The sequence below is a fragment of the Mycteria americana genome, chromosome 15, assembly GCF_035582795.1.
Source record: "Mycteria americana isolate JAX WOST 10 ecotype Jacksonville Zoo and Gardens chromosome 15, USCA_MyAme_1.0, whole genome shotgun sequence".
NCBI classification, from domain to species: Eukaryota; Metazoa; Chordata; class Aves; order Ciconiiformes; family Ciconiidae; genus Mycteria; species Mycteria americana.
In genome coordinates this window covers 9418597-9437364 of record NC_134379.1, presented here as the reverse complement: position 1 = coordinate 9437364, position 18768 = coordinate 9418597, and the positions used below count along the sequence as shown (strand labels likewise).

General features: G+C 37.5%; 1 protein-coding gene across 2 annotated transcripts in view; it reads left to right on the top strand.

Annotated features, from left to right (window-relative positions):
• The window catches only part of ZZEF1 (zinc finger ZZ-type and EF-hand domain containing 1), a 60376-nt gene that overhangs the window by 30241 nt on the left and 11367 nt on the right, over positions 1-18768 (top strand). The window contains exons 29-48 of one of the 2 annotated variants that reach the window (XM_075518431.1): positions 206-722; positions 1374-1538; positions 2827-2946; positions 3804-3965; positions 4634-4763; positions 5025-5163; positions 5375-5540; positions 6110-6372; positions 7382-7554; positions 8134-8281; positions 8872-9008; positions 9440-9717; positions 10825-10999; positions 11538-11670; positions 13125-13321; positions 13888-14007; positions 15272-15460; positions 15796-15896; positions 16428-16563; positions 17660-18019. In XM_075518431.1, coding sequence (XP_075374546.1) covers positions 206-722; positions 1374-1538; positions 2827-2946; positions 3804-3965; positions 4634-4763; positions 5025-5163; positions 5375-5540; positions 6110-6372; positions 7382-7554; positions 8134-8281; positions 8872-9008; positions 9440-9717; positions 10825-10999; positions 11538-11670; positions 13125-13321; positions 13888-14007; positions 15272-15460; positions 15796-15896; positions 16428-16563; positions 17660-18019 — 3809 coding nt within the window. Of the gene's footprint in view, positions 1-205; positions 723-1373; positions 1539-2826; positions 2947-3803; positions 3966-4633; positions 4764-5024; positions 5164-5374; positions 5541-6109; positions 6373-7381; positions 7555-8133; positions 8282-8868; positions 9009-9439; positions 9718-10824; positions 11000-11537; positions 11671-13124; positions 13322-13887; positions 14008-15271; positions 15461-15795; positions 15897-16427; positions 16564-17659; positions 18020-18768 lie in introns of both variants that reach the window. The other variant, XM_075518430.1, reaches the window with a different exon arrangement.

Here is an 18768-nt window from a genome sequence, read left to right as displayed (position 1 = left end):
TTCAGTGTGATTATTCAAATCTAGCATTTGGAAATCTAGAATTAGGTAACTGATAGCGTCATGATCAATATAATAAGAAAAAACAATATTTTCTAGCTGTCTTGGCTCAGAATAAACAAGATAAACCACTTTCTTCCTAAGCAGAAGATAGCAAGTTTGGGGTTCTATTGTCATGATTTTAACTCTTCCAATATTTATGCTGCAGCAAAACTTTGTATGCAGAAGAGCCTTTTGTTACTGAATTTTTTGCCCGTAAGAGCAAAGACGAAAGATTCTGCTTCAGACAGTTTGGAAGCCCAAGATATTGATGATACCCGACAGTACGTCAGTGATAAATGCCAAAGAAAAGGTTCTGTTGTGGGGACAGACTTCCAGGCAGCACGCTCATTGTCTTCCAGTGGAGTAACTAATTCTGTTTTAAAAGAGGGGGGCCAAATGACGCAATGCGATACGAAGATTAAACAAGTTCCAGACCCGCTCCAAACAGAAGAAGCATCTGCATTTCATAGTAAGCCTGCTGAGAATACAGTTTCACAGCAAGAAGATGTATCATCACCGCCTTCCACTCCTACACGAAAATCTCAGTTCAGCCGTGGAAGACTAAGGCTGCTGTCTTTCAGATCAATGGAAGAGCCGAGAGCTGTGCCTACTGTGAAGGAGAAATATCCTATATTGAAAAACACATTAGACTTTATTAAGGATCAATCACTTTCACATGAAACGTAAGCAAATTGAAAATGTTGCCAATTATTAAGTACAGAAACTTGTCTTCAGACCTCTTCAGATGGAATAAAACATCTTTTAGCTGCAAGATAGCATTGAAAATCATTTTGTACATAAATAGTTGGCAGATTTATGTATCAAACTTCAGTTATTCACAACCATGTAGGGCCTCGTAGAGAGTATTATTTCCTTTGATTCACTTCTATCGTGTAGAACTTCAGCATGTGAAAAACAATTACTTGGCTATTTCTTGTTTTACTTCCTGAGATCTGTTTGGAGTAGCATTTTGCTGATCTACAAACAGCGAAGTCGTGGTATAGCAGTACTAGAAATCCTTGATACCAAATATACAATAGTTGCATCTCTCATTAAATTACCTGATATTCTGAAAATGTAAATCAAAATAGAGATTTCCAATTCTCAGTTGTCTATTTTAGGGTCTAAAACTTGGACTGGTGCAGGAAGTCCTGGATTCTGGTTGAAGCTTTATCACTCACTCCAACTGCAATATACTGCTGCTGAAATACAATTGGAAATTTAGATACCAAACTCTTGTTTAACTAGTCAAGTACTTCTTGAATTGTGATTTATTTGGGTTATTTTAAGCACAAAGTTTTGAAGTCCTCATAGATGTTTTTTGCTCTTCTTAGTGTTTTAAAGGTTCTTGCTTTGAGAAAATCCCAAGGGCAGAGTATTATGGAAGTACTCAAGACAATCCGCCAGTGCCTAGACTCACTTGGGCAGCCACACTGTTTTCATCCACCGTGTGTACTTTTTCTCTTAGAACTTCTAGCCTGTCAGAAAGATTTTACAAAGTAAGTAATTATTTAGACAAATCTCAGCCATGTGATTTAATATGTCTTAGTCCTTGTGTTCTCCCAGTCATGTATATTGAAAACAGAGGAAAGTTATTGTTTTTAATCCATGTGGATAATAAAAATATGACCCGAGGATTAGTTTTTAGGGTACTATGCGTATATTGCGTGCTTCATTTAAAAAAAATTAATAATTATTTTCAAGTGGGACTTAGTTGTACAGCTATTCATGCCAGTGGGTATCATGCGGTTGAACCACAGTGTGGATACCTAGAAACATCTTTACAGTTCCAACCAGATCAAAACAAACTCAAAAAGATTGTAGAGTCTTTGGTTATTGCTTTAGTTTAAGTTCCTGTCTAATTCTAGATTGGTTTCTTTCTCGTCCAGTAAAGCTGTAGTGATCTAACCCGTTTAACTTGTAATTACTTATGCAGCATTGCATCTTTATAATTTTTGTGAACTTACTTTGTAAATCAAGGTAATGCCTATCTGGCAGAAGAACTAACTTCCAATAATGGTGCATGTTATGTCTTGTTAGTCAAGCATTTGCTTGTTCGTGAATTTTCATAACTTTGGATGTGATACCTGTACAAGACAAATTTTATTGTGGGGTGATGTATTCCACTCGTGTGCCAGAGGCTAAAGTGATGGACGTGCAAGCTAAGGTCTGCAGTGCTATGTACCAGTTACAGGGCATGCACATACACACACCAAAAAAAAAAGGCAAAAACATCATATTGATTATGTGCATGTGCAATTGTTGTTCTAAGTAAGGAAAGATAGTTTGGAAGTTTTTTCAAATTTTATACAACTAGAAAGCACTACAACTAGGAATCACTGTCTCAAAGCAGGAGCTAATACTATGTTATTCTGGTTCATGAATTTAGGTCTGATTTCTATCATGTGTCTGGACAGCACTGTCTGAACTCTGTCAGCTGGTTTCTCACTTGTCAAGAGCTTTTTATGGTCATCTTGCAGTGCACTGATTTCCTTTAAGATTTTGATTAGATTTTTGTAAAGCACCTTTTTAATTTGAAGAAATGTTCTTTTGTTAATGTCATGAGAATATTCTCCTTGCCTGTTTTGTTTCTTAACTTCTGATTCCTGGTACAGGATTCTTTTATTTTTCTTTGAAAGTGGCAGGCTGCATTTTAAACAAAACTAATACCCTTCCCGCTTGTGGGGAGTGTTTAAAAGATTGGCTGTTTGTAAAATTTGCACAAGTCACGCTACCTAAAATGTAGCAGTGAATTCTAGACTACTAAACTGAGTCTTTAATTTCTAGCTACTTTGGAAACTTGGAAGGCTGTGGTGCTGAGCTACACAAAGAGATTCGAGAGTCCTACTATCAGCTTGTTTTGTTCCTGGTAAATTCTGTGAAGGGATTTAGTACTATTAACGACAGGTACAGTACATTGCTTGCATTACTTACGTGAGATTTTTTTTTTTCTGTTCTTCCTCACCTCTTCCCTTGTCAGTTGTTATTTATTGTTTAATGTCTTAATTAAGTTTGACTATACTTTGCATTTTTTACAGAAGTAAATAAGGAACCTTGATCTTGTGATCAAAAATGCCAAGTTACCTTTTTATTAATACTATGCAGGAAAGCATGATAAATTTATCAGTGTTAAAACTTTGACATGTGGCATTTTGTAGTTATAATTCTGCAGTGTGTTTCTGAAGCTTAGTAGTAAAATACTAGCAATAGCAAATTTATTGTGGAATACTTTGGCAGGAGTAATGCCACAATAAATATCACAATTCTGCAACTATGCTTTAATGTTAAAGCTCGTGTTTTGGTAGCATCCTGGTTAGAATTGTTGGGATTTATAGCCAGGTGTCCTAAAGAAATGAGAGTTTTGTGACTATAATGTCCGTTTGTCTGCCAGTAACTTCCAAGTCCTTTGTCTAGTTTCAACTGAACATGGCAAAGGTTTCAAAGAGAACAAGGTCCTGCAAATATCAAGAAAATGTTGTACTGCAGAGAAGAGACGGACGCTCTTGCTAATGCTCAGCCAATAGCATAAGCTCTATCTCAACTGAATCCATAAAAGACACCATCTTTATTTCAAATTGCATTGGCTATGCTTCTTGCTAAATTGTGTAAGTTTAGTAAACCTGAGTTTCTGCCACATAGTTAATTTAATGCAGAGTAAAGCCTGGATATCAGTGTACAGTGACTGTCCCCCTCTTAATCCCCAAATACGCAATTTCAGCTTTAGGTTAGAGCAGTCACGTTTTGTTGTCTTCTTTTTTATTTAGATCATTGCTTCCTGCCTTATCATGTGTGCAGACAACTCTCCTTCACCTTTTGGATATGAGTTGGGAACCAAGTGATCTTTCCTTCTTTGTTGAGATTCAGTTACCACATCTTCTTATGACTACATCACAAGAAAACATAAGTATTCATGACAGTGTCATTTGGTGAGTCAGGAAGAATGCAACTTTCACATGGTACTAACTATTGATACCATTTTTACCAAGAAAGGCTCCTGAACTTTGTGCTGGAACAAGCAGTAAAAATACTACTAACAAGTATGGCAAAATTTTGGCCGGTATCCAAGGGCTTAACTGAAGTATTTGAAAATTTTTGCAGCGTTACTAGTGCAAAAACTATTAAAATTTTATCTTTAACCCGGTTACTGCTGGAACATTTCACTCGTTTAGTAGTGTAGCAGGAAGTAGATAATGCTGTTTCTTGTCTTGTTAAAAAATTTGGTATTTATCACCTGCATGTTTCATTTTTATAGTAGTTCATTTTCACTTCTGACACATGAGCAAATGTAAAGGCCAAAAAGCTTTTAAAATTTCTCATCTGATCTGCCAGCATTACCAAAAGCAGTTTTGTAAGTGTGGATTTTTCTGATTTTGCATTATGCTCCCTATATGTATTTAAGAATTTGTCACAGAGGCAAGAAGCAGGTTGTCTATATGGTCATTTATTAACCAAGTGAACTGGAGTTCTCACAATTCTGTTTTTATTAGCATGTTATAGCACTTTGTTCTTAAAAAAAAAAAAAAAGTATCCGAAGTTATATTAGAGGGAAGCCTGATTGCATTCAAACTTGATTTTGAGCTTGCTTTTCTTTTAGTCAGTGGAGTGAAGAAGATGAAATTGCAGACTACAAGCAAAACTGTGAGTGGATGGATGAATGTCAGGATGTAATGTTTGAGACCTGGTATGAAAAGATAGCTCAAGCTGACCCAGAGAAGCAGAGAAAGGTGACCTCATGATTTGCTTATTTATCTGCAGAAGGGGTAATTAGGAGACTTTTAAAAGCATAAAGGAGAGAAAGGAATCTGACTTAAACTGATTTTTCATGAGTTGGATCCCTGGCTCCTTGTAGGCCTTCAAAAGTCTAAAATGATTAAAAGATCCCCATCCTTTTTTGGCAGGGGAGGTGTTCTGCTTTCTATCTAAAAAGAGCTTTCGCAAAGTCAGAAAATAATACTCAAGTGGATTGTGTCCATTTATTGCTCTAGATGCACATGTTTGTTGCTCGTTACTGTGACCTGTTAAATGTGGACATATCCTGTGATGGCTGTGATGAAATTGCACCATGGCATCGCTACCGCTGTCTGCAATGCAATGACATGGATCTGTGTAAAACTTGTTTTCTTGGTAAGAATCATTAAAACAACCCTCAAAACCCTATACTCGAAGGCAAAAGAGTGTCTTCTAAATTATACATAAAATACAGTGAAGGACTTTTCTTCTGGATATTTTAGAAATGTTAAGCTTTTCTTTTCCTAATCTGAATGTGAACTTGAAATTAAGAAAGATCCTTTATCAAAAAGGATTTACAGGGAAATCTTAAAACATTTCTTTACAGGTGGAGTTAAACCTGAAGGACATGAGGATGACCATGAAATGGTTAACATGGAGTATGCCTGTGATCACTGTCAAGGAGTTATCATAGGTCGGAGAATGAACTGCAACGTGTGTGATGACTTTGACCTGTGCTATGGATGCTATTCTGCAAAGAAATACTCGGACAGGTATTTAAATATGTGGTTTTGTTCCCCCACTTCACTTGGCAGAAAAGCAGTAATTAGCAACTAAGTACAGTCAGTCATTCTGATGTCGCTTGCTACAAGGTTGTGTCTGACATCAGAACATCTAGTTAGTGTCCTTCAGGGAAACATAACAAATATAGGACCAGTTCAGCAAAAATTTCTGCAGTTTGGAAACCTGCCCCAAGCTCTGAAGTAGCTTAGTAGCAGTTGTTTTCTAGCCGTGGCTGTGAAAGTTGCAGAAGGAGAGTTATCAACCCTGAAGAAATGCACAGTGGTGTGGTTAGACAACATAGGTTTCAGTGCTTGACACCAAAGATCTTAAAAAATTTCATGTCTAGAGCAGGAGCTCTTGTGACAGTTCAGGTTCTGTTAAATGAGCACTACTGAAGTCGGTGAGGCTCTGACAGTTTACAGCACATGAAGGTCTACAGTTTGAAACTCTGGAATGTGTTAGGTTTTTCATAGTCTCCGTAAAGGTGTCGTGTGTTAGTAACTACATTGGTTAGCAAGAAAGTGGCTGCATTTCAAAATTATGTACCTTCTTCTTTCAGTCACTTGCCCACTCACAGCATCACAGTGTATCCAATGGTGACTATTCGAATCAGTGACCGACAGAGGCTCATCCAGCCATATGTCCACAATTATTCCTGGCTGTTGTTTGCAGCTTTGACTCTCTACAGTGCAGATCTGGCAAATGGGGAGGAAGTAGAAGGAGAGAAACTAGATTCACAGGTCCTCAGTCATGCCAGAGTTCTGCAGCATCAGTGCATACAGCTCATTGGAGACTGCTTGATGAAAGCACAGCACGGAAAAGGTGAGTCAGCTCCTCCTTCACTGAAACAATGGTTTCTAGCAAGTGTCAGAAAAGTCTGTGATTACTCACTTTGAAGTTTCCAAAGGAAAGGGGAAGCTACTGTGTACTTCACTGAGCATAACTGTTTATGCAGAAAGCAAATGTAGAACAAGTGTTGTTCAAGGTCACTGGAACATGGAAAATAGAGTGCTTGAGAAAATTAATTTTATGCTTACATAAATACTGAAGACAACTTGGCAACTCTTTGGCTGTTTTTTTTTCCATCTTAGATGTTGTAAAGGGATCAATCAGTATAGCTTCATGTTCTGTTACTAATGTGTTACTGACAACTGAAGGACTTGAAGCAAAGCAAATAACTTGGTGGAAAATGTTTTTTGTTCTGCATGACTTTGCAAGAATTTTTTAACCTTATTTGTGGTATGAGATAAGTTTCTGGGGATGATGTCCATTTGTCTAGAAAGGAGGATTTCTGTGAACTAAGACCTACTACAGAAAATAGGGTGATACAGTAGAGACCTATGTTGAGGCTAGAATTTTTGATACGTTCAAGTTCAAATAAGTTTACTGGTAGTTTTTGAGCAGCTCTAATACAGCTGAAATACCACCACCACCAAATACTTACGCATACTCATTATTTAATCTGTTTGTTTTTAACATACAGTTTTATTGTATAGATATTTAAGTGGTCAGAAGATTAAAAGCTAAGACAAATTTCATTTACCTTTCATAATTTACACTGTTGGGAGATATCTCTAATGCTTTCTTAATTAAGACTTCTACCCTGATGGTATCTTTGAGGTGGCAAATGTCACCACCTGTTCATCACTATTATGTAATGGAACTACATCATTAAGTGAACATGATGGGGAACATCTTTTTGATGGAGTTGATATTCAAAAGAAGTGTGTGAGGGGAATTTTGCAGTTCTCTCTCAAAATGTTTCAGTTCTGCTTTTTGCCTATCTCGCCACTCAACAGCTAAATAGCTTTTATAACTCGCTTGCTTTCAGGTCTGAAAAATTTAGCTCTCCTCTGCATGTTACCAGAAGGTGAATCCTTCTCAGAGAACGACACTGTTTCAGTCAGTCCTCCCACAGATGGTGCTCCAAAAAGTCATGCTGGTGATAAAGCAGTGAAGGGAAGAGATGAGAAACCAAGCATAGGCTCTTCTATGCATTGTAATGTAAGTACCCGTTATTTACAGAACCCCTGATATCAATTAGATGTGTGTTCTTCAGAAGCTTAAACATCCTATTCTGGATATGTAACTGAAATAACGGATAGTAATGATTTCATTTGTAGATAAAAATGGGGGGGCAAAGGAACAGTTGTTGGTTGGTTCATTTTTTTATTAGATCCAGCTGATCAAAGACGAAGGCATCACCTTATGTTCTTACAGGCAACTGATTCACAAAAGCGTTGGAGGGAAGGGGCAAAGGACATTCTGAAAGCGTTGTCATTTCCCCTAGTTGCTAGCACTGTTTAGATAGGAGAAGGAGTTTCCTACAGTTTTATACAGTGTATAAAACTATTACAGTGTAATAATTTTATGCATAGAGATGTGAGCAAAATAGAAAAATGTATTTTCACTGTATGGAAGCTTAAGACATGTATACATCAAGAAGTTCTTAACCAATAAAAGGTTTTGATATTCGAGGAAAAATGTTTGTCAAATGCAGATGACTGGCTGCTTCTTTCTGTGGCTGTTTCTGCAGGTATTAAATTTTGTTTTAATCTTTTAGTGTCTTTGTTTTATTTTTAGGGGAAAGGAGATGCTCGCAATGAAATCCAGTCTCCTGCAGAAGATAAAGTAGGAAAACAAGGAAGTGAAAGCAAAGCTGTCTTTGCAAAGAAAGCTGTTTTGAGACAAGAGTCAGACTTGTCTGTGGATGATAATGTTTCTCCAACAGGTAAAAGATTATTTCTCATTTTCCCTGTCACAGAAATATCCATTCAGATGCAAAGCGAACAGCTGTATTTTTTGTTCCTAACCCGTTTTTGTGTATTTGCAAATGTCTTTAATGCAAGCGAGCTGTCTGTTTTCTAAAAACCTGCCAAGCATACCGCTTTGAACAACTGCTACCTTGCAGTCGGTTTAAAGGATTCTAGAAATCAGAGTAGAATTCCACTGATATATATCCATACATAGAGATTATAGTTCCTGTTGGTCTAACACAATACTTGTGTATTCTTATGCACTTGGAACCAGAACTTAAGTGTCTTATTCTATTAAAGACTAGCATTGTTAGAATGATGATAGTAAAATGGATCTGTCCATAGTACTGTCCTTTATGTTTTTGAATAGATGGGTGTAAATCTCTTCACCTACTATCTTTTATATACTATTATAAAGACGTGCTTTTCAAATTTTAATAAAATTTTTAAAAAAGGGGTTTTTTTATCCTTAGATTGTAATTCTAAAAATTAAGCTGGGACTTATTTCTTTTATTGTTAATGTCATTTTGGGGATTTTCTTCTTTTATTTTAATTTAAAAAGCAGATGACTACCTCTTGGAGGATTCAGCCCAGAAGCAAGCAGAGAAGGTCTTAATACCTAGCCAGGAACAAGTTTTTGCTGAATGCTCTCAGAAGAGGATTCTAGGATTGCTGGCAGCTATGTTACCACCTTTCAAATCAGTTAGTTCTTTTTACTTTCAATCTGTGTAGTTTTCTAGGTGTCACAAATAACATGAATAAAATTCATAGCTAATTAAATGTGGGAGATGGGCTCTTGTTGCTTACATGTTATAAAATGTGAATCAGAATGTCTTAAGACATTTCACATTACTAAGGAATGTGAGGGTTTGTTCCTGGGTGGGGGGAGAGGGAAAGGAATTTTAATTTATCTGTAAAGCAGTCTATCTTAACTGTTCAACAGCTGCAAAGTTTAAAGCATCAACTTAGGTTTATGTGTCAGGTCAGCTTAACTAGTCAGCAACAGAAGGAGGAACCTAGTTTCTTGTCCCACTTGACAGAGCATTAGGACAGAAGCTTTTGTACGTGCTATGACTTTGACTAAAAGTCTTTTTTTCTTTCCCTGTCTTACTGAGATTTTTCTTTTTCCATAGGGCTCCACAATGTCTTTGATTAACCTGGAACAAATACTTCCACTGATGTTTCAGGTTGTAATCTCAAACGCTGGCCACCTAAATGAAACTTACCATTTAACATTGGGACTTCTGGGCCAGTTAATCCTGAGACTTATGCCTGCAGAAGTGGATGCTGCAGTGGCTAAAGTCCTTTCAGCCAAACATAATTTGTTTGCTGCGGGAGATGGGTCTACAGTGCCAGAAGGCTGGAAGACAACTCATCTTCTGTTCAGTCTGGGAGCTGTGTGTTTAGACAGGTGCTTTTTAATTTAAACCTATTAGTTAATCTCTGATGACTAATACTAATTTTCTTTTATGTGTGCCTCATGCATAGAGCCTTTTTAACAGAAAGTCGATTAAACCTGCGCCCTAATCGTGGGAAGGGCTTAGCATCTGCAGCCCTTGTTGCAGTGAGAATCTCTTGATTTCCTTCCAAAAGGAGGCTGCCTGTTGAAGAGTGGCTTGATTTCCTGCGATTACCTACATAGCATGTTATGGTGGAACTAGTAAGGTTTGGAAACTTCAAGGAAAACCAAAATACAGTCCTATATTTTTTTTGTATAACATTAATTCTCTCCTGTTGAGTTACATATCTCTTCTGTAACTTGGGAAAGGTGGAGAGTGTGTCATGTGGTAACTATCACCAGTGCTGTGTTCTGGCCCTTTTATGTAAGAGTATTAGCGAGAGAGATTTTTGTATAGTAAAATTACACTGGAAACAGCAAGGAGGGGCAGGGCAGATGTTCCATTTTGAAGATCTTGAGAAAGCTCTCAAGCATTCCAAGATTAATGTCGTGCCTGTTAAATAAGAAAGTGCTATTTTTCATTGTAGCTATGTTTTACGGGGAAGGTTCATAAGCAAATAGAAAAAGCATATGAAATTTAAAGGCAGATTTAATTTATTAAATTTAAAATTATCCAGAGGATCAGCTGAGGGAAAGGAGTTTCTCAAAGATTAACTTTAGAGCAAGGAGGCCGGTCTCTCTAGATTATTTGTGTAGTCCACAGAGAGAGACCAGGTGGTCACATACGTGGGAAATAAACCACTTGCTGTTGTGCAAAGTAGAACTTCTGAATTCTAAACTAAGATTAGGAATTAAAGGTGACAACGTTCAGGCACACTTTGATTTGGGACTGTAAACCCTTTAAGAAAACAGAGTAGTATTTATGCTCTAGTGATGAAAAATAAAACAGAATTCATGTGTCAGCTGACATGAAAGCTTCAAGTATTTGGAAAAACAGTTATATAATGCTATGAAAGCTATAGCTATGATAGATTAACGGTGATACGCTGTCTTGAGGAAAAATAGTTTCAGGTAAGTCTGTAGTCAGCCCTCCTAATACAGACTGCTCTTGCTTTCCAGTCGTGTAGGTCTGGACTGGGCAAGCTCCATGGCAGATATTCTTCGATCATTGAACTCTTCTGCGCAGTGGCATAATGTGATCGCTGCTTTCACTGACCATTGCATTAAACAACTGCCCTTCCAGCTAAAGCACACCAATATCTTCACTTTATTGGTGCTGGTTGGGTTTCCTGAGGTAAGTGGCCTATTGATTCTAAAGGAAGCAAAATTGGTTAGAGCTTTTAGGTTTCTATTTCTAAACACTACAGATTTCATCAATTGGGGACATCCATTATAAACTGTCAAAACACGGTGTATGTCAGAGTTCACATCTTTCCACTTGCGCACAATTAATGTTTATTTAATGAAGAATAATGTAGCTGGTTTTGCCTTGTATTTATTTGAGTGCTACTTGTAACTATCGTGAGAAAACCAGCTTAGTATGTTTAAGTATCAAAAAGGGCTTTCTACACAAGTGAAACAAACCAATCTCACTCTTGGTAGTCATAACTCTGATATATTGCCTATGTAGCATTAGGTTGTTTGTTGTAGTCATTTCTTTTATAGAAAGGAACTGCCATTTTCTAAAGATCAGCAAATACCTGGCAGCAAGCAGATTTTTCAGCTAAGAAGTACAATACCAAGTATAAGCAAATGTAACCAATATAAAAGATGACTGTGTATTTGCAAATAAGTATTCCAAACCACAACTGAAACTTTTGCTGCAATTTCAGGTGCTGTGTATGGGGACTCGTTCTGTGTACATGGATAATGCTAATGAGCCTCATAACGTGATCATCCTGAAGCATTTCACGGAGAAAAACAGGGCAGTTGTAGTAGACATCAAAACCCGAAAGAGAAAAACAGGTTCTGTGACACTTTTATTTTATCAAAGAATCACAGAGTATTTCCTTACAGTTTCTTATGGATACCCAAAAGCATATTTTAACTAGACCACTTGATGCAGGTCTGCAGAGTTTGATTTCCATTATTAGTAAGTCGCCTGATTTTCTGCTTGTAAGTTAAACCAAATTGTGAAGCTTCTGCAGTAAAGATTATGGAGACTCATTTTCTTTTTGAAACTCTGGCATTTATTTTCATTCAGAAAAGGATTTAGGAAACTCTTGACCATTTTATTAATTGAGAAATCTCAGATATAGGCCTTTGATTAAGCAATTGTTTGTGTTTTGAGATATGCTTACTGCTTGTGTCTTACCCTTTACAGACATGTGCTTAATGTCTTAAACAATTGCAAATTTAAAAAATGCACATGCTGCCTCTGTGTAGTTAAGTGCTGCTATATAAAGGAAAAGTACGCAGAGCCTGAATGTTTTTGGGATAGTCCATTTTGTTGCTCCAAAAATACTCTGAATTTTTATGAAGTGCCTGTTTCCACTGTGGGCGAGATGTGCTACCTACTAGCAAATAAAGACTAAGAACCAACACAAACATACCCATTATTGATTGATTGCTTCTGAAATGATGCTGTGTTGGCTGTTTTTTCCTGATCCTGCAAAAAAGCATGCCATGAGGACAGGCCTAACTTCTTGAATCGGAAAACACACGAGAAAACACCAACAAAATCCCAGAGATAGATTTTTTGCCTCCTGGGTCCCATTCGTTGTACCAGAGAGAATTTTCTTCTTGTATTTCACCTTGTTTAAAAGTTAGTCAAGCTAAACGTTTAACATATAACAAATCAGTTGGATTTGTAGGAGTGCGGGCTTTCAGCTTTGGCATACATGACCTGATATTGTGAAGTTAATAAAGCAAAGGTTGTCCTAAGATTTGACTATGGAAGTTCTTTAAAAGACACTTGGAAAAATCAACAGACTAAACTGCTTTTTGATATTGAAGAAAGATTTGAATATAAAAGCTTTATTTATTTATTTTACTGTTGACGTTTTAAACAGTAAAATCGGCAAGACTTATTTCATCGTATCAATTGCAGGTCAGAATTTTCCCCATTTTCGTTGTAAAATACAACATGCGCTGCTTTGTATGCTGTACTGTTTATGTGCAAATATGTGCAGACAATCAGCTGTTGCCAGAAGTTACCTAGGGGTTTTTTAACTTGCACTGAAAAATGAAACATTTTCTTGACTATACGATGATGCTGAGATAATTTCAGTACAAGAGTATAATTTTGCCACAGCAAAGCAGATAGGTGGTTCTCCTACAGTCTCTTTAATGTGACATTATTAGAATGTACTTCATGTATGGATCGTGTCATGTCTCAGCCTACTCATATCTACTGGTAAGAAATGATTGCACAACATTTTAAGATGAACCTAGTGAATTGTGTTTTTTCTCTCTTGTAGTGAAAGACTATCAGTTGATTCAGAAATGTGGACAAGAAGGCAGTGATTCTCAGACCCAGCTGAGACAGTACCTCCAGCACTTTGTTCTTATATCCACTCATCTTCTGCAAACCAGCATGGACAGTAGCTATGCTGAGGCAGTGGAAGCAACTTGGGTCTTATCACTCGCTCTAAAGGGGCTTTACAGAACACTTAAGGTATCTTTTGCCTGACATGTAGGATATAATAGATAATAAAAGTTCATATTCTACCTTGCGCTACAGGAACTTGGGTATTAACTAAGCACATTGGGGAACTAACACAAGTTTGTTTCTCTCACAGCTGGCTACTTTTATCCCCTGTCTGTAGGGGCCTGAAAATGTTGCTAGGCTTTAAATAGTATTCGTGAGTCTGAGTTGGAAGTTGGATCGCTTTTCCTCTGTGGGGGCTGACCATTCATGAAAGCTGAAGACGAAATTTAGAGAGATAACACTTCATGGAGTCAAGCTCACTTGCCCCTTTTCTTACTCCTCAAGTATTTGAAGAGGAGATCTGTATTTTTTTGGACTGTCAGAGTAAAACAGATATCCAGTTACTACTCTGTGTGTGCCATAGATGATAAGGTATTTGTGGGGATTTGTATTTTGGGGTTTTTTAGGGAAATGAAAGAAAGAGATTCCCAACGTAGTTCATCTGAGCAGGAAATTTATCTGAGGCCTTGCAAGCATTGTGATGCATTGTTCCCTTTTTACTTATTTATTTGTGTGTGTCTGTGTGTGTGTAGACTCATGGCTTTAAGGAGATCCAAGCTGCCTTTCTTCAGTCTGGTTTACTCAAGCTTCTAGTGAAGAAATGTAGCAAAGGAACTGGCTTCAGTAAGACCTGGCTTCTCAGAGACTTGGAGGTAAGAAAAGTTAGGTTTTGTAAAAAGTCAGGCTTCACACAGTGGCATGAAAGGTTATGGCACTGCACTTCCCTTTTGTGAAGAAAGTCTCAAGAGTATTTCTAATTAGTCTTTATAAAAATGTTAACTGTATCCCTGAATCTGCCTTCCTCTGTCCATCATAATTGTGTAGATAATAGTCTAACTTCTTTAAAGCAGGAGCTGATTTGAATTAATCTGATTGTATTTGAAAGAAATTTGCAAGATGAGGCATTAATCACCTACTCAGTTTCTTTTATGAATTTTATTTAGACGGTCTTGAAAATTCCATTCTTCAATTTAAAAAATAATAATTAATCTTGAAGAAAAACATTACTTGCATTACTCACTGATATGTACAAGATATTACTGCAGTGCAATATGGGGAGACCAGTATGCGTGTGGGCACATTCTTTCTGGATGTTTGTTAATTGCTGGAAGATAAGTGTGGTTCAACTGTTAGTTATGTTTTATCATAGGCAAGAGTTGTGCTAATTCATACTTAGGACTGTAGCAACAATAAGAGAGAGAAAGAGTAATGCCTTGGATTTCCTCTGAAAAGTTGCCCCAAGGGGTTGGTTAGAAATACTGCAGAATCAGATCTGGACTGGGGGATCTTGCTGCCTCCTGACCTACAGCCAGAGAACGAGCCCTGACTCAGAGGCGTCCCACCTACCTCCCCTTTGGGCAGCATTGTACCAAATGAACGTTCTGCTCTGAGCACTACAATGTCTCGCCATAGCTCTGCCTGCGTTAATCCTCAGAACCGAGGCTGACACAACTCAGAGGACCAAGGAAGCATGTGACGTTATTTTCTTCCTGTTATGACTACTAGCGGTGTTGGCTGTGCTGAAGCCAACAGTATGTTTTCAGAGGAGGAGAGTGGTGTAGGGGCATCGCTGGCTTTTTGGTGATAGTCACCTCTGCTCTCTTCTTGTCTAAGAATCCTGAAACCTTTGATGTACTGAAATGGTTAAATAATTATTTTCTCAATTTTTTACACTTTCGGCTAATCACTCAAGTTGTCTTTGTAGCAGCCTGGGAGGCTGCTACATTTGTGAAGTAGGAAATGGTTTGGGTTTGGTTGGTTTTTTTTTTTTTTTTTTTCTTTTTTAGGTGCGACGGCTTTATAGAGTAGGATGTGTTAACCACTGTCCAAGTCATAATGTTCTTATAAAATGCTGATTGCAGATACACTAATAATATCTACAGCTTTCACACAATATGCTACCTTTTTTCTATGTAGATTTTGTCAATAATGCTGTATTCCTCAAAGAAAGAGATCAGTTCCCTGGCTGAACGTGAGGATACTGAACTGGAAGAAAGAGAACAAGATCAAGATGTGGAGCAACCCATTGTTGGTCCTGTTGATTTAGAGCAGAACAAACTTGATCCTCTGGAGGGTTTGGATGAAGCCACCAAAATATGCTTCTTGGTACTTAAACTTAATTTTACCTCCTTTGAAACTACAGTGAATTTGCTAGTTGCATAAAATATTTGGTAGTTTATATGGCTGTTTTTCTTCTAAATTTACAGAATATGGGCCTATTATTTCAATGTATTGTTATCTAAAGGAAATAAACTAGAGCTACAGTACTAAACACTACAAAATCATTATAAAGCTTTTTGCTAAACTAATCCAGATATTAAATTCATTAATTCTCTACCTGTGTAATAAGTGGGAAAATAATACCTAGGTCTTCCTTAAAGAAACTCATCTTTCTTTTCCCCTGTAATGTCATCTTTTTTTCTTTTTTTTACCTTGCTCAGATGACACATGATGCACTTAATGCACCTCTCCATATTCTTCGAGCCATGTATGAGTTGCAAATGAAAAGAACAGATTCTTTTTTCCTGGAAGTCCAAAAGAGGTATGTGAAAGACTGGGTCCAGCAGAAAAACAAAGTTACTAGATGTGGGTGGTAACCTAGAATCTAATAGGTGCCGAACAGAAATTGTTCCAAGGATATGATTTGGTTTTCATGTGTGAAAAAGTAAGGAAATAAACTCCTACTAAGTTGTATTTATGGAAACAAGTCACCATCTTCTGAAATACACTGCATGTTCTTTTCAATATGATAACTCCCATACGAAGATCTACTATGTCTCTAAATTATCCTAACTGAGGAAGAATGGAGAGCTTACGTGTGGCTTCTAGTAATCAAAGCATGTCGTGGAGCCACCACATTCTCACAGAGATGAGCAATTTTATAACATGTGAAACCTTTGACTTGTTAGAACAGGGAAGCTAGTTAACATGGTATGATAAAAATAGGCAGAGTTTAATGAATCTTTGTAAAACAGAAGGTGGGAAGATTAATTTGCATTTAATTGCACTAATTTAGTTTGCATTACTTTCAAAACACATTTGTGTATTTTTTTTTTCTTTTGCCTCTTTTAAGGTTTGATGGAGATGTAATTACAACAGATGAGAGGATCCGAACACTGGCTCAGAAATGGCAACCCAGCAAGCGTTTGAGGTTGGAGGAGCAGAGTTCAAAAGCAGTAGATACAGATATGATCATCTTACCCTGTTTGGTACGTACGTCTCCGCAAAAAGAAGTAGTTGTGAAATAATTAATTTAGGCATTGAATAACTTCAGTTTTGCTTAGTAACTTCAAACCTGAGGTTTTGGTTTTTCTTTTAACATCTGAAATAATCTGTTGTTGTACCTGCTCATTCATTTTGATGTAAAACATTAACAAGAAGCAAGTATTTCTTCCTTGTAATTTCTTCCTTAAGGAAGTAAGAGAACTTGATTCTCAGGTCAGGAGAACAAATTGTGATTGCACGCTGTAATTTCCTCTCGTTATGAAAGAAATATTGTATCCAATTACTGTAAGCTTATGCCTAAGTAAGCTTATGCCTAAGTGTTACTGGTTTAGCATGTTATTGTTATCTTACAGTAATTTCAGCAGAACAAGGAAGCAATGAATTTGTCTTGTAAAGTAGACACTACACTTGCAAGCTTGAGGTTTTGCATTCAGTAGCATGGTCCCACAGCTCTTTGATTTATTTTGGGTGCTGGTTCCTGGCTGTGTGGTACCACCAGCATAGTTGTCTATCAGTTGCATAGAAAACTGGATCAAGGGCTTCCTAAAGTAGTTTCACATAATTGTAAGAAAAAAAAATAGGCCTTACCACAGCTTATACAGAGGCTGTGAAATATCCACCCCTGGAAATTCTCCAAACTTAACTGGACAAAGTCTTGATTTTGAAGTTGGCTCAGCTTGTAACTTGGATTTGGACCAAATGATCTCCAAAGATTCTTCCCAACTTGCCTCATTCTGTGTCACAAATAGCATGGCACTTTGTTGCTTTACCTCTGTAGGTCAGCTTAAATTTAATGCTTCTGGTTAGAATTTTAACTGCTGTTTCTGTTCATGTGTACAGTCATGAATGCATTAGCATAAGTGAAGTCTGTTGACATAAATAGTCTTTTTGAGGAATTCTGTCCCCGTAGGTGCGTGAGAGATCACACTTTTGTGTTCTTTGATGCATCTGATTTTCAGTATGTAAAAGACAAATTCATCTGTAAATTCAGCTTGCAGTCTGATGGACTGGTCAGATATCCAGACATAAGGAAGTAAATTGTTGAGAGCCTGTTTTCAAACTTGCTTTTCTTTTTTGCAGTCAAAGCCTGCGCTCTGTGATAAAGCAACAGAAGAAACCAATCCGGTCGCCCAGAAACTGATAACCAACACAGAGAGTGATCTACAGCTTAGTTATGCCAAGCAACGTCGCACTAAGAGTTCAATACTCCTGCACAAGGAGCTGGACTCTAGAAGTAAAAAGGCTGTGAGGGACTACCTGTATCGTGTAAATGAGGCAACTGCTGTTCTTTATGCCAGGCATGTGCTGGCATCATTGTTAGCTGAGTGGCCAGATGATGTGGCAATAAATGAGGAAATCCTAGATCTTAGTGGCCCAGCCCATATGACGTACATACTGGACATGCTTATGCAGCTAGAGGAAAAGCAGTTATGGGAAAAAGTAAGTGGATTTCACTTATGCATGTGAACAAGCCCTGTGCTTATGTGCCACAAGACTCTGACTAGCAAAAATACTTGCAGTACTTTTTAAACTAAATTGAAACTCCAAAATTTAAATTAGTTCTGAAAAAGCAGTTGGAATCTGTCAGTGTCTTAATGTACTGATTTTGTTAACAGAAAATGGAAAAACTAGCTCCGCGGCGATAACTCTTTCAGTTATGAAAGAGCTATATGGGAAAATAAATCCTATAGAGAAACTGGTAAAGTAGGCAGTCCGTTTTGAAAGCCGCTTTTGTTAGATCTCAATGTGTATATTGTAATACCTGCTACTCCATTGATGAGCTGACTGTTACCGTGGTGGAAGTGATCTTGGAATTACAATAGAATGTTGTAATGAAAATGTCAGCTCAATGCTTCACAGCAGTCGAAGCAAATCAAGTGCTGGGAATCTTCAAAGAAGGAATTAAAAATAAAACAGAAGGCATCGGTGTGCCACTGAACCACTAGTGTGCTCTCATCTGGACTGCAGCATGTGACCTGACTCCCTCATGTCATTTTAAAAAAAAAAAGAAAAAAAAAAGATGCAGTACAACTGGAAGAGGTCTGGAGTGGCAGGGATTGTTATAGCCATGGAATAACTTCAGTATGAGGAACCAACTAGTTTTCTTCATCCTGGATCTTTGCCCTGTGGGCGCATTGAGGGAGGAGGAGTAATGAAAAAGTCTGCTCCTCTTTCTCTGTGTTTTTAAA